Genomic DNA, 14,224 nt, shown 5'->3' with positions numbered 1-14,224 from the left:
TTTATTAAACCGTTTTCTTGTCCTGCTATTAAGTTTCACCGCCTGGCGGAACTCGAGCCGGCCCCAGAAGTTTACCTTGGGAAGTCCTCGGCCCAGCCTAGGGGAGGGGACACCCTGTTCCTCGGAGAGGGGGAGTCACCCAGCCGGAAGCGGGAGGGACTGGGGAGGCCGGAGGCGGGTGTCGGCCCCGGAGCCGCCAATTTCCTCAGCTCCGCTTAAGGAGGGAAGGTAAAAAAGGGGCGCGGAGTGAGGTCGGGCCGGAAGGCGCGTCCTCACCGCCGCTCTCAGATTACACTGTCTAGGGCGAAGGCAGCGCCCCACCACCCCAAAAATAACTCCCAGGCCGCTGGCCTCTGTGAGAGAGCGGTCTTAGCCTTCCCTCCCCAGCCGCCGTCTCAGCTGCCGTTCACTCCAAACCTGAACAGGGAGGCGCGCGTTGGGCGTCCAAATCTGCGCCCCGGGGAGAACGGGAACCCGGCCGCCGGCCTCGCAGGACTCCGGGGACCGAGAGCACTGGCAAGGCGACCCCGCCGCAACCCGCGCGCCCGAGCGGGGAGTGGGAGGGACACCAGGTCCCACAAGCACGGCGGGCGCCGCCCCTCCCGGAGTGCTGAGCGCGCGCCTCCCCCTGGCGCTGCAGGAAGTTGCCTCGCCCCGCACCCCCGAGGGTCGTAAGCACCCTCCGGACCTCGGTCAAGTTTCTCCCTGATCCCGCGGCTCCGGCGAGGAATTAAGATTATCAACCCGGCCGCCCGAGAAGCGGGACGGGATTCGTTGCTGTTTTCTTAGAAAATAACATTTATTTCTAGCTCATGTCTAGGCAAAGGAAAGCACAAAGTGAGCCATTCGCTGCAGCAGCGTTTCCCGCTGCCGGCCCTTCGGCCGAGGTGTCTGGCGAGTCCCGCGAGGCGGGGATGGGCCCTCCGGCGGGCGGTTCCGGCTCAGTCACGGGTCACTCCGTTCCTGCTCCAGCGCACACCTAGACCGCTCCTCAGGGAGAGACAGGCCGCAGGCAAGAGGGGCGGGTGGGCAGGATTCATCTCGAGATTACAATATATTTAATCTATAAAACCTGATAAGTACAATGCGCGCATAGTCTAATTTTTTCCGTTTTGTCCTTTTTTTTGCTTGTTTTTGAATATTTTTCACGTTAATACCGAGGTCACCTACAGATTACAATTAATAACTTAGAATTCCATTTTATAACATTATACACTGGCTTGTATATATATGTATAGTTTATATATAGATTTATACATATATAAAAACTCACACTGCACCAAGGAAACCCATGCTTATCGGCATAAGCAACAAAGAGAGCGACAAATACCGCAACGAGAAAAGTGCACCGTAGAACTTGATTCCTTTTTTTTTTTTTTTACAATTGATATCGATATATATGTGTGTCCCAAAGACTCGACTCAGTGCCAAGAGATTTATACATCCTAAATTTATATTTGTTAGAGCGAATATTAAAAAATTTTTAAGGGAGGGTGAGACACAGAAGACAGACTCTCGGACTATCCTGCCAACCATTTGGGAGCGCGGGCAGGTGAGACGAGAGGCAGGAGCTTGCGCAGCGGCTGCAGCCTCTGAATTCTCAAGAAGTCCCGGCCTTCTGAAGGGACGGGGAGCCTTGATGGGGTCGCGGGACGAGGATCCGGGTCTCACATCCCCTCCGAGAACGTCCGCATCTGAAGCTGCTCCTCTCTGCTCAGCTCTCCCCACCCACTGTCCAAAACAAAACTGAAGACCACCTTGGAGCGAGAGGATCCCAGCCGGGGCGCAGAGAGCGCGCCAGGCAAAGACGGGCCGGCGGCCCGCGGGGCAAGCCTGGGGTCCCTGTTTGGGTGCCGCCCGACTGCCGGGCCGCTCGCCCTACTGCTTCTCAGGGGCGCCATTGACCATGGGCCCGTACAGGCCGCCGCCGTAGGTCGGCTCCTTGTGCACAGCAGCGGCGGCGGCCGAGCGGTCGCGCATGAGATCGCTGAAGGCGTAGTCCATGGGCGGGCGGAAGCCGAGTGTGGGCACCAGGCCGGCGGTGGAGTAGGGAGCCATGAAGGCCAGGCCGCGACTGTGCGCCGCCGCCGCCGAGTAGGCCAGGCGCAGGGGGCTGAGGCCGAGCGGCGCGCCCAGCGGGTAGGCGCCCGCGTCGGCGCCGAAGTGACTGGCGTTGGGCTGCAGAGGCGAGAAGGCCGAGCGGCTGCTCAGCGAGCCCAGCGCTCCGGGCGCCATGGCCCCGGCCAGCAAAGGTCTGTGGTGCGGAGGTGCGGCTGGGCCCGCCTGCAGCGGCGCGGGCAGCCCCGGCCCCCCGGCGGCCGCGGCGTCGACGCGGCCAGGCCACGCGTCGTCCGCTGCTGCTACTGCCCCCACCGCGGCCTTATCGGGGGGCACGGCGGGGCCGAGGCCGGCCGCCAGGCCCCCGCGGTGGTGGTTCAGAACCTGCTCGATAGCCTGCACCACGTCGCCGCCGCAGCCCTGCAACACTAGCTCCAGGACACCCCGCCGGTGGCCCGGGAAGACGCGCGTCAAGATGTCTAGCGGCGTCCGCTGCCGTGGACCCGGGCCCCCGCCCAGCCCGGGCGCGGGCGCGGCCTCTGCCTCTTCTTTGTCGGCCTCGGAACCGGATTCTGAACCCAGAGGGCTGGCGGATCCCGGGCTGTCCTCCTCGCCGCCGCCTCCGGGGCCAGTGCTGCCTGGGCAGCTGCCACCTGCCTCCTTGGAGGCCCGGGCCAGGGGCGACCCAGAAAAGGACTCGCCGTCGCCGTTCTCCGAGCCCGAGCCCGAGCCCGCTCGCACCTCTGGGGACGATGTCCCGGGACCAGAGTCCGCGCCGTCGGGTGATAAGGGCTTTCCCGGCGGCGGCTGCGGGCTGCCTGCGCGGCCTGCCTGAAGCAGCGTCTTGGGGAATACGTCAAACTTCTGTAACTTGGCCTCTAGGAGGGGAGAAAGGGGTATGTAAAGGAGCGTTTAGCAGGGAAGTGACCGCACCCCACAGCACCAGAGCCCTTTGGATTGCAGCTTCCTTTCCCTCTGAGCCTCACAACCCTCATTCACTGGCTCCAAAACCCTTCTTTCTTTTTCTTCCAGCACTCCTTCCCCTCTGAGCCCCTACAGCCCTGGCTCTTTCTCGGCTCACAGAGCGCATTCTCTTTCTGTACCCAGAACCCCAACCACCTGTGCCCTGTAAACTCAGTGTCCAGTGACCCTCTTCCTACATCTGTGCCCAATACCTTCACCCTTCCTAGTCTTGGCCTGCTCTGGAGAAGTGGCCTGACCCAGAGGTCAAACAGGAGCCAACACAGCTTGCACCTGCACCGCACACTGTATAGAAGACCTCACTCCACCCCTGTGATTCCAAGAGCCAACCCAGCCCTGGGTGCTCTGTGGCCCTGGGCAGCACAGCCTGGAGGGCAATGCACCTTGGGCATTTACAAGATCCCAAGCCTCTCTACAGGCAAAAGTAGAGCCTCTATTTCTAATCCATCCTTTCCAAAATTAAGACCTAAGTGGGACTTCCCTGGCGGTCCAGTGGTTAAGACCTCACCTTCCAACGTAGGGGGTCCGGGTTTGATCCCTGGTTGGGAGCTAAGATCCCACGTGCCTCCCACCAAAAAACCAAAACATAAAACAGAAGCAATATTGTAACAAATTCAACAAAAAGACTTTAAAAGTGGTCCACATCAAAAAAAAAATCTTAAAAAACAATTAAGACCTAAGAAATTCTTCCCTCCCAAGCTGGAAGCTGAGTGAGCCCTGGCCTAATTCCGCACCCCCTCCCCCCAAAGCCTAGGGCCTCTCGAAGAAGAGGGTGCGGCCAGAGCCGGACAGGGAGTGCACTGGGAAGAGGAAAGGGGATTGAAAGAAGGGAGAGAGCGCGTACTCTGAGAAAAGGGAGAAGAGCGGGGAAGGAAGCTAGAAAGAAGGAGCAGGGCGGCTGACCAGGAAACATTAGGAACAGGAGAAAAGGAATCCTGCGGGGGCGGGGTGGGGGAGTGGGCTTGGGAAGGAATTCGTCGCCCTCAGTACCTAGAGAAAGCGAAGCGGGGCGGGGGATGGGACTTGGAGAGGGTCGGATTGCTGAAGAGAGTTGGGAAGGAGCGGAGGGATCTGCGGCGTGTGGAGAAGCGCAGAACGAAAGAAAAGATAACACGCGTGGGTTCTCGCGCTGGGGAGAAGACCCAGCGAAGTGAGCAAGAAAGCTGGGACGTGGCTGCGTTTGGGTAGAGGCAATAAGATTAAAGCGTTTACATTTGGGCCTGCGGTGAGAGAAAAGAATAAAGTGCAAATGCTTCAGAAAGGGGAGAAAGGAAAGTTTGTGTGTTTATGCCTCAAATCAGGGGCTTGGTGCGCGGCCAACTCCACCAGGTGGGGCGTTTGGAGAACGGGATTCTACTCTTTCAGTACCAAGTCCCTGGAACGCGCGCCCCTGGACCCCGTCCCTGCTCCCCTCTCCTCACCTGAGCTCCCCGCGCCCGCGGCGCCGCCTCCGGTCCCCGCGGGCGCTCCCGCTCCCGGCCCCCCGCCGTCGGCGGCGCACACAGAGCCGAAGACCTCGTAGGCGGGTCGCGGCGGGATGATGCCGTTGGCGGCTGCCAGCGCCAGGCCCTCGGCAGTGCCGTAGAGGAGCTGTAACTCGCGCGCCTCGTTCTCTTCCTGCGCCTGTTGCCTGCGCAGCGCCACCTGCGCCGCCATGACGCGCTGGCGCTCGGCGATGAGCGTGCACTTGGCGCACAGGCAGTCCTTCCAGCGGCAGTAGCGCTTGTGGCCCTTGAGCGCAGACACCACGCCGTGGTTGCGGCAGCGCGCGCACTTGGGGGTCCGCGGGTACTTCTCCGCAGCCCGCAACAACAGCGGCGGCGCTCGTAGCAAGCCGCCCGCCACGCTCACAGGTAGCGAAGCGGCCGCCGCCGCCGCCGCTGCCACCGACGCCACCGAAGCCACGGGCGGCCCCGTCGCTGTCGCAGCCGCCGTCGCCGCGCCGGGTACGCTGGGCAACTCGGAGCGCAGCTCCATGGCAGGACCTGGCGTGGAACACCGTGGGAAGAGGGGAGAAACTTGCGGTGAGGAGCGCATGGTGCGCTAAGCTAAAGCGCACCCTGGAGGAATCCAGGTTTAGAGAGGGGCATTTCGGCAGCGGGAGGTTTGGCTAGCAGTTGCCGAATTGCTGGGAGGAGGTGCCTTTGGAGCTCCCTTGTAAATGCCCAGCTCCCCGACCCCACTCCCACCAGAGTTCTTATAACTGAGTTATGCACTGAGTGTAAGATTTCATCTGAATCAGTGGTTCCACTAGAAAAAATTAAAAGACATATAAAGTTTGAAAGTCATTGGTTCAGATGAATGTAACAAGGGTTTGGGGGAAAAAAAAAGATCCCCCAGAGTTTAGCAGAACTGAGGTTAGACAGGCAGAGAGAAATGTTTGTTTGATGGGACTCGAATTAGAAAATTTTGACCCAACAGTTAGACTGATGCCAAGAGCAAAGCAGGAAAACCCGAGGCGAAACGTTCAGTTTTGTAGAAGGGTGAAGAGGAGGGTAATATCAAGGCATAGAGCTCAGCTGGTTGGGCTTGGAAGATTTTTTTGCTGGTGGGAGCAGAAGAGCTGGAGAGAAAACTCAGGAACGAAAAAAAAAAAAAAAAGCTCTAGGAAGTGGAGTGAAGGCTAGGAAACAACTCAGGGGCAAAGTTAGGCCCAGGGGCCCAGGGAGCCGTGGAAATGTGGGGGTCCAAGTTCTAAGGGGCGGGCCTCCAGGGAGGAAGAGAAAATGGTGTGGAGCTGAGTTCAGGAGGCCTGGGGAGGAGGATTACAGAGAAAATGCAGTGGAAGGATCTTTCTTTCGATAGGCAAACCCAGCCCGAGGATTAGCTTGCGGGGCGAGGAAAACAGCGAGAAACAGGTAATATGGGGGTCTGGGACCCAGGGTCCACGCGGGAGAGAGGGGTGTGCGTGAAAAAAAACCCTCAGGCATAGGCTGGGCTTGGAGATGGAGTAAACCTGTGGCACAGTTTTTAGCCTTGTAGTCTGGAGTAGTCGGGTAGGAAAAAGTATCTTGCAAAAGTCAGGCATTGCAGGAGGGAGAGCCTTTTAGCTGACCAACTCACCCGGCCTTCCCCTCCCCTCCCGGTTTAGGGATCCAGTCGTCAGACACGCCCTCTCCATTCTGGGGCACCGCGGGACCCCGCTTGGGAGCAGATTCCCAAGTTCTGGTCTCGGAGTTGGGTTCCTGGGACTTGAATGGCCCAGCAGGCACCACCGAGGCGTGAGAGTCGCCTCTGGAACTGGGTCTGAGAGAACGCAGGGTTCCCCCCTGCGCCGTGGCCTCAGAAGGCCCAAGCGGGCCCAACTCAAAGCTTCCGCCGCGGCCTCCTCTGGGTCCCCGGTTCCCCGCCTGAGCCCGAATCCTGGTGTCTCCGCCCAAGAATTCTGGACCCCGTTCCTTTGCGCGCTGCCTTCTTCCCTCAGGCCCCCCGAGCCGCGCAGTCCCTGAGGCCAGAGTGGCCCGGGCTTCATCAACAGGGCGGAAGGCCGGGCCGCCTCCCCTGCCCTCCCTGCGGCCCTCAACTACCTGCCTTGGGCTCGGGGATCCTCCTCCGCGGGCGCTGCACGCGCCTCCCAGCTCCACTCGCGACGCTGGCGCTCTCAGCCTCTTCCCCTTGCCCCCGGCCCCTTATCTGACCACGTCACCCTCCTTCAGTCACCATGTCCGAACTTCCGGACCCCCTCAGAACGCTGCGCAGTCCAACCCTTCCGTCGGAAATCGGAGCCGGGGAACAGTTTAGGGATCGACTGGCTGGAACCCGCGACCCGGCCCTTGCCGCGCCGCGTCCCCTCGCGGAGCGCGCCGGACGCTGCACACAACCGGGCCCCAGGTGCTCGGCGCTGCCAGACTCTCAATGAGCAGCTCCCCCGCTCTATTGTTGCTCCTTAGGGCTCCATTAGACAGAATTGGCCAACAATGTGGCGCCTGCCATTGGCCAGGGGAGGCAGACGGCGCTCTGATTGGCCGGGCCCGCGCCCGGGGAGCCCCGCATTCTACAGTGTCCGAAAGATTCGAAACTCCAAAAGCTTCTCTGAGGGCCTCGGGGAGGGGAGGGGGCGCTCCAGGGAAGGAGTGGAAAAAAGTGGGCAAGGAGGAGCGTTGAAAATACCGTGACAAGTAGTTTCCGTGTGCCCGAGAGCGTGTGAATTGCGCCTAATTACCGTGTCCGGTGCGCCTCTACGTAGACGTGTGTAACCCCTCTGTTTCTGGGGCGCGGGCTCCGCTGCGCCGCTCTCACTGGCCGGGGGCGCTTGGCAAGGCCGACCTCCCCAAGTAGCCCTGGCGGCCCAGGGCGGGATGGGGGCAGGTGACAATTCAGTTACCGCGGTCGGGGTGGGGGTGGAATGGGAGCGCGGGGGTGGAGAAGGGAGGGTGCTCATGGCATAAATGCCAGGAAGATTTTTCCTCCCTCCATCCGGCTCTGTTTCGGCATGCTCCCAAGTCCAACGCGTTTGGGGTAGTGGAGGCTGTTTCCCCCCACCCTGCCGCCTTTAAAAGGCAGATCCTTTATTTTAAAAGTCCTGGTACGATAGGCATCACAGAGGGTAAGTGTGGCTTGAGAATTTTCGTTTTTAAGGAGCCGGGAGAGGAGAAATGAGATAGCGCTTCCTGTCGGCGCCCGCCGGGGCAGTGCGCTCTGCGCCTTTCCTTTCCCAGCCCCCCTAACCCCGTCCTTCTGCCCGTTTTGCTCTTTCCTTTCCTCACTTCTGCAGCATCTAGATAACTTTTCCGTGGTGGTGGGATTCTTTTCGTCGTTGTTTTAAGTTAACAGTTTGATTTTCTTTTTTAAACGAAAGTAAAAAGTGGCTTCTCTCTGTCTCCCCATATCCTCTTGGACGCAGGACGCACATCAGTCTATCTGTTCTTCCGGTCCAGAGACAAGGTCGCCGCGGGCCCCAATGAGTAGTTTTAACTTTCGCCTTACCCTCCCGTCCTGACGTCACGGCTCTGAGGAACAGCTCGGTGCGCAGAGGAGGTAACAGTTTCGGATTTTGTTTCCCTCTTGAATGGCAACATCTGGAATTAATGCCGCGGTCCTCGGGCGGGATCGCCTCGGGTTTCTCTAGCTGTGATTCTCTTTCCCTTTACTTTCTGTCTTTTCTTCGTTCTAATGTTCTCTCACTCATTTTTCTTTTCTACTTTTCTCTCTCTCCTTCAGAGTAAAGAAAATTCGTTTAATTCATGCGAAAAAATGAGTTTTCCAGTCGTTCTCCCTCCACTCCCGACCAAGGGTTGCCGCGTTGCCCTTTCGAACTTCCAGGGCCCCCAGGCTCTGGCCCGCGCCAGCCGGGGCTCGGACGTACTGGGCGTGCAGACTCGGCCGGGGGCCTCGGAACGCGGCCCATTCCACTTGGCAGGTCTACTGCTGCCAGCCCGAACGCCTCTGACGCCGGGTTCTGGGGATTGGGGTAGGAAGGCGAGACGAGCGAGGCCCCACCGCACAGCGCGGGACCTCGCGCAGGTTCCTCGGCGAAGCCAAGCCGAGGACCGGGGCGGGGGAGGGGGTGGTGCGCGCAAGAACCAGGCAGATTCGGACAGATTGCTTCCAGAAAGTTGGCCAGGGCCGCGCGCAGCGTGCTCAGACCTTGACAGTCTGCGATAAAGCTAGAAACCCGGCTGTTCTCTCCTAGCAAATTCCACTCGCTGGAGCCTGAGAATGTGTTTGGGAGAGAGAAAGGGGTCAGCTCCTGCTGGGTCTCCCGCATGGACTGAGGAGGGTAAGGGAGTGAGTCTGGGATAAAAATCCTGCAGGAGCGAAGGACCCAGACCCCACCTTCCAACAGCTTGAGGTTATGAGGTCAAGGAAATCTATGCGTTAACTGCACCCTGGCAGGGCGGTGGGTGGAGGAGAGACGACAGAATCCGGCGCCTCCTCCCAGAGCTACCTTGGATAAAGTTTTCGAGACATTATTTTAAACCCCAAACGAAATGAACAATAGAAATCTGCCTAGCTTCCGGGGGGGCGTTGGCCCAAATACCCCTCTTCGCACTTGAGGCCAGGCCACTGTGAGATTCCCCCAGTCCGGTCCCAGTGATCCTGTGGCAGCCAAGGGTCAAGCCACAGGATTTGGGATCCCCGCGTTTTCCCGCTGGCATAGAAGGAATCTCATTTTCTTAAGTTGGAAAGAGGACACATCCTGGAACCCAGCGCAAACAGAGGGAACCTGCCCACCCCTAGAGCAGTCACCTCTCTCCTCGGGTTCACAGCCCAACAGGTCCAGGACCCACAACCTTTCTTTTGATAGCCCCGAGGTTCTGATGTCCCCCCTGCTCATGGGAGTGAATGTGTCATGGAAGGAGTCAGAGTAACCGTCCTTGGTCGGAGTCACTGCACTCACACCTCCATAGGCCACTCTGAGCTAGTCCTGATTTGGCCTGTGCTCTCAGAGGGGAGCAGACCAGAAGGGGGTGGCTGGACAGAGCTGCCAGCGGTGGGGAGAGCATGCCCAGACTGAGGCATTAGGGGCTACGCCCCTGACACACACCAGAGTGTGGCTTCACAGCTGGACACACAGTCTGCACGTGTGACCTCATTCTGCACAAGTCTTGGACACACCTCGTACCTGCACGGAGTGTCCGCCCAGGGGGTGCATGCATCTCTGACGCTGCTCTCCCACCCGAGAGGATCCCTTCGGAAAGTTTGATGGACTTCACAGCGCTCTCATAAGCATGTCCTCATTCTGAGACATTCACTCAGTGTGTGACCTCTCACCCAGGTGTTCACAGATTCCCATCTCGGTGGCTGAACACCAGACCGGAGCATATGCTCGTGCACTTGCGCCATCGCTCGTCCACGGACCTAACCCTACCCGACGGCCTTGCGGGCCGCTGGACCCTGAGCAGAGAAAGCCAGACCTACGGGACAAATGAAGTGGCTGAGGGCAGAAAGCCCATCTTCACACAATCACACACATACACACTCACTCATGCACGTCCTCCTGGCTCAAACTCATTTGCTTACGCCTCTGCCGTGCCAGGGTGTGAGGGCGCCGGGGGAGCGCTCTGAGCAACGAAAATCCACCTCCTTCATGTCTGAGACTGGTCCCCAACCCTCGCCCCTGCCCAGGCCGTGGTGGGGTACAAAGGGGTAGCCCTGGTGGAGACCCAGGGTGAGGCCGGGGTTGGGGACTGAGGGTGTGGAGGGGGCTGGAGGCGCGGCGCCGTGGCGCTGAGTAGGAGCAGGGCCGGGGGCGCTGGTGGGGAACCCGGGTGGCATTGACTTTTGCGCTGTTTGCCCGCGGCTTCGGAGCAAGCAGACGCCATCTGTTTGCCGGCTGCGGCGCGTCGCGTTTAATTACCCTCCCGGCAGCCTAATAGAGATGATATTAAACTAAATCTTTCTGACATTAAAAGTAATTATCCTCAAACCAGTGGCTCCGGGACGGAATCGCCCCTCCCGTCCCTACCCCTCCCCTGGCCGTGCCAGATTCCGTTAGTTTGGCTGAAACTCCTTACCCGGAGGGGGGCGTGGAGAAAAGAGGGAAGGTGCCTTTGGGAGAAGGATTCTATGCGGGCCGCCCCAAGTACGCTGTTTCGTGCACAACCACGGACGCTCTTGTACCTACGACACGCGCGTGGATACACACACACCTGTACACGCATAGACACACAACGACAACATTTTCCTCCGGATCAATTCTCGAGCCACGTTAAGACTGTCAGCCGCGTGCACCCCCAGATGGACAGGGAGAAGCGCGGCCTGGTTTGCAGGGCAGGTCCCCAGCCCGCTAAAACGGCTTCTGCGTGGTCAAGGCCACAGATCCGGCCTAGGCGAGGACCAAGGACCCAGGTACAACTTTGCAGCCAGAAAGACCCTCTGCCATCGTGGCGCTTGACTTCTCAGACGCTCTTCCTGTGAGGGACCCCGCGCCTCGCCCTTCCTTCACAGTGTCTTAAGTCGCACCACGCTCTGTCTCTGAGAGGCAAGTCCAGTTATATCCCACTTGACAGGCGAGAAAACAGACTCAGAGAAGTGAGGCGACTTGACCCACATCTTACAACTGGTACAGGACAGAGCAGAATTCGAACCCAGGCGTACCAGGGGGAGGCCCCTACCCAAGGCCCAAGTTCTGCCGGGGTCTAGGCTCAGGCTCGGGCTGGGTGCGGTGGACGGAGGTCTGGCCTGAGGCCCCTCTCGGAACACTTACCTCGCGCCCGCAGTACCAGCCCCTTCCCCGGCTCTCCACCCCCAGGGAAGGAGTGGGCCGGGGCCCTAGCTGAGGGCGGGGGAGCCAGGGCATCCACGCGGAGAGCGCGGCCGGAACCCCAGTGCAGAGCCACAACGGCAGCCCTCCTTTGGATCCAGCCCTGGTGTCTGCAGGTCACGCGCAGGGGAGGCGGCCGCCCAGTGTCGCCAGGCTTCCTGTCTCCACATCCTTCTCGTTGAGCGCATCTGAGCCTGGGACAAACGCGCAGAGTGGTGTTCATTGCTCAACTACTTGCTTCTAGTTTTGAGCGCCTACTGTGTACCACTACTCTGCTAAACGCTTGGTGTGTGCTGTCTTGCTTGGTAGGCAGTCCTTGGGGGAGGTGTGACTTTCCGCGTTTCAGGGTTGAGTCGGCCGAGGTTCCAAGGTTCAGCGAGGCAACGTAACTTGCCCGGGTTGCAGTGCTGCTGAGCCTAGAGGAAGAGAGGCACCCAGATCCGGACTCCCACTCTCAGGCATTTTTCTTCTCACCTTCAGTTCTGGGCGGGTAGGATCAGGCCTGGTGGCTTTCAGCCGATACGATTCCATTCAACTTGCTGATTATTCATGAAAACGTGAATACTGGTCATTCATTCATTCATTTCACTAATACTGAGCACCTAGTATGTGCCTGGCCCTGAGGACTGGAGATAAATCAGTCGTGATGGGCCGCTAAAGAGCTCGTTGGCCAGTTGTGGACACAGTCATCTGTCAATGACCTCACAGTGAGAAAAGGGCTGCGGTGGGAGTGGGCAAAGAAGGGTCAAGGGACGCTTCTGAAGAAAGGGACCCCTGATGCAAGACGTCAGGTTTCCCAAATGGAAACATTATTATTGCCTGTTCTGATAAGTAAAACATTATAAAACATTTTACACATTTCAGCAAAGTATATCTGGAATATATATATTTCTGTGTGCCTACATTTACAAAAATATACTTTTTGTTACTTGCTTTTTAATTTACAAATATAAGCATTTTTTCTTATCAGTCAATATATCTACATAATCTTTTAAAAGCATTGCTATGAACTGTAGGTACATTGTATGAATGTACCCTAATTTATTTAGCCAATTCCCTATTAATAGGTATTTAAGTTTGTTTCCAATATTTGCTGTACTGAAAACATGCTACAATGAACATCCTTTGTGAACCTGCCTAATTATTTTCTTAGGATAAATTCCTAGAAATAAGATTGATGGTCAGAGGGTCAGAGGCTTTTTTTTTTTTAAGGTTTTGATAGCTACCTGTCAGCCCTCAGGAAAAGTTGTATCAATGAACACACTCAACAGTAGTGCATCTGCTGCTCTTTTTAATCTTTGCCAGTTCAAGCAGGAAAAATGTATCTTATTGTCACTGTAATTTGCATTTCCTTAGTGATTCCTTAGTTTTTCCTATATGTGTTGGTCACTCATGTTTTTAAAAAATCTATGTATATCTTTGCTTATTTTTCTAACGTATAGTTTCTCTTTTTCTTAATTTGTAATAGCTGTTTATATAGTAAAGGCAGCAGTATCCTCTTATCTGGACACATGCTGCATTTCTCCATTTTTGTTTTTGTTGATCCTGTTTTGTTATCGTTATACCAAAATTAAAATTTTTCATGTAGTCAAATCTGTCATTTTTTCTTTATAGATTCTATTTATAGGTCATACTTAACAAGGGTTTTTCAAATCCAACTTTCTAAAAGCATTCTTATATTTTATATTAGAGCTTTTAAAATTATTTACATTTATATCTTTATTTGAAATTAATTTTGGTGGAAGATGTGAAGTTTGTGATTTAATTCCCCCCGCCCCAATGATTAGCCAGTTATTACAGTACTACTTAATAACCCACTCTGTCCCCACTGACCAGATACTTACACTGTATTCTCAGGTGAAATTAGGTCCTCTCAGTGCTTTCTCATCTAGGGAGCTATTTCCTTTTGCACTAGTATCACTCTTTTAATTATTGTAGTTCTGTAATACTTGGAAAGGCAAGTCACCTTCTGATTCCTGATTCTTTTTTTTTTTTTTTTTTCCTCCAAAATTCTCATGGCTGTTTTGGAAAAACAGTCTTCTGAATAAATATTTTAGAATTTTTAAGGCTAGTTCCAAAAAGAAAGTGAAGTTTAAAAAGCCCTTTGGAAAGTTGGTTTAACTGCCTTTAGAAATTAATTTGAGGGAGATTATACATCTTCACAATAAGGTATTTTTCCATCTAGGACCCAGAATGACTTTCACTTATTCACAACTTTTATGTCTCTTTGTAAATTTTGTCGTTTTGTTCCTATAGTTCTGTTCCTTAAGCATTCCTTGGCATTTCATGTGGCTATTGTGAACGGAATCTTTTCACTCATTACAATGTCTAACTGGTTATGACAGGAGCAGAAGAAAGTTATGGATTACAGTAGACTTATCTTGAAACCGGCCTCCTTTCTGACCCCTCCCCCTTTTAAATTAGTTCTCACAGTTTCCTGGAGCTGAGTTTGGAAGGACCTGGAATTGACCAGGCCGAGGAAGGGAGGGAGAGAGGCGCGATTCTGCCCAGACAAAACGGTGCAAAGGCCCAAGTGATTTGCAGGTCCTCCTGGGACTTTGGGGACGGTGTGTACACGCAGCGTGCTCTTCTTTGGACCTTCCTTCTCCTGGCCTCCATGTCCCAAGAAGGCCTTTGGAAACTGCGATTCCGGGAATCAGCCCCGGGGCCGACCCGCCAACCAGACTCCCCGCCATCCAGACTCGAGACTCGGGAGCCACCGCTGCTGTGACCCGCTCTGGGCTTGCCTCCCGGCCACACTGGAATCAGACTGCCTGGAGGATGGCAGTGGCCAGGCTACCGCATTTGGGGGGAAGAAAATGCGAAGAGGCCTTCCTCTTCCGCCGAGCCGCATTAGGGCTCGGCTCTCGGGCCGAATCAGCCGGGTTTGAGTCCTGACCCCGCTTCAGAAGTGGAGGGACCATCTGTCAGCAGCCGCATGCTCCCAGCCTGTAATCCCCAGGTCACTGACCAAAATGG

At 56.2% G+C, this 14,224-nt stretch overlaps 1 protein-coding gene and 1 long non-coding RNA gene across 6 annotated transcripts; one reads left to right on the top strand and one right to left on the bottom strand.

Moving 5' to 3' along the window:
* Positions 1–778: 778 nt before the first annotated feature.
* Positions 779–6,922, bottom strand: DMRTA2 (DMRT like family A2). 3 transcript variants are annotated; one of them, XM_082429936.1, is made up of 3 exons: positions 6,567–6,922; positions 4,461–5,024; positions 779–2,936 (listed from the first exon to the last, which is right to left on the bottom strand). In XM_082429936.1, the coding sequence occupies exons 2-3, from the start codon at positions 5,014–5,016 to the stop codon at positions 1,879–1,881; spliced, it is 1,614 nt and encodes a 537-aa protein (XP_082286062.1). In that variant the 5' UTR covers positions 5,017–5,024; positions 6,567–6,922; the 3' UTR covers positions 779–1,878. The 3 variants fall into 3 exon arrangements, with proteins under 3 accessions (XP_082286062.1, XP_082286061.1, XP_082286060.1); XM_082429935.1 differs by having other exon boundaries at positions 6,571–6,920; XM_082429934.1 differs by lacking the exon at positions 6,567–6,922 and having other exon boundaries at positions 4,461–6,557.
* Positions 6,923–7,128: 206 nt separating this feature from the next.
* Positions 7,129–12,838, top strand: LOC309645760. Of its 3 annotated transcripts, XR_014255040.1 has the most exons (3): positions 7,129–7,347; positions 7,883–8,016; positions 8,200–12,838. It is a non-coding gene; the product is annotated as an uncharacterized lncRNA (long non-coding RNA). The 3 variants fall into 3 exon arrangements; XR_014255041.1 differs by having other exon boundaries at positions 7,883–12,838; XR_014255042.1 differs by lacking the exon at positions 7,129–7,347 and adding an exon at positions 7,527–7,585 and having other exon boundaries at positions 7,883–12,838.
* Positions 12,839–14,224: the final 1,386 nt, after the last annotated feature.

The sequence above is a fragment of the Balaenoptera physalus genome (genome assembly GCF_965194825.1).
Source record: "Balaenoptera physalus genome assembly, chromosome: 1".
Classification (NCBI taxonomy): Eukaryota; Metazoa; Chordata; class Mammalia; order Artiodactyla; family Balaenopteridae; genus Balaenoptera; species Balaenoptera physalus.
This window is presented reverse-complemented; position numbering and strand designations above follow the sequence as displayed.

Coding starts and splice junctions, on each gene's coding strand:
- DMRTA2 (XM_082429934.1), bottom strand. CDS start 5,076: ATGCGCTCCTCACCGCAAGTTTCTCCCCTCTTCCCACGGTGTTCCACG. Junction 2,937..4,460: donor CGCGGGCGCGGGGAGCTCAG/GTGAGGAGAGGG, acceptor CTCCCCTCCTAG/AGGCCAAGTTACAGAAGTTT.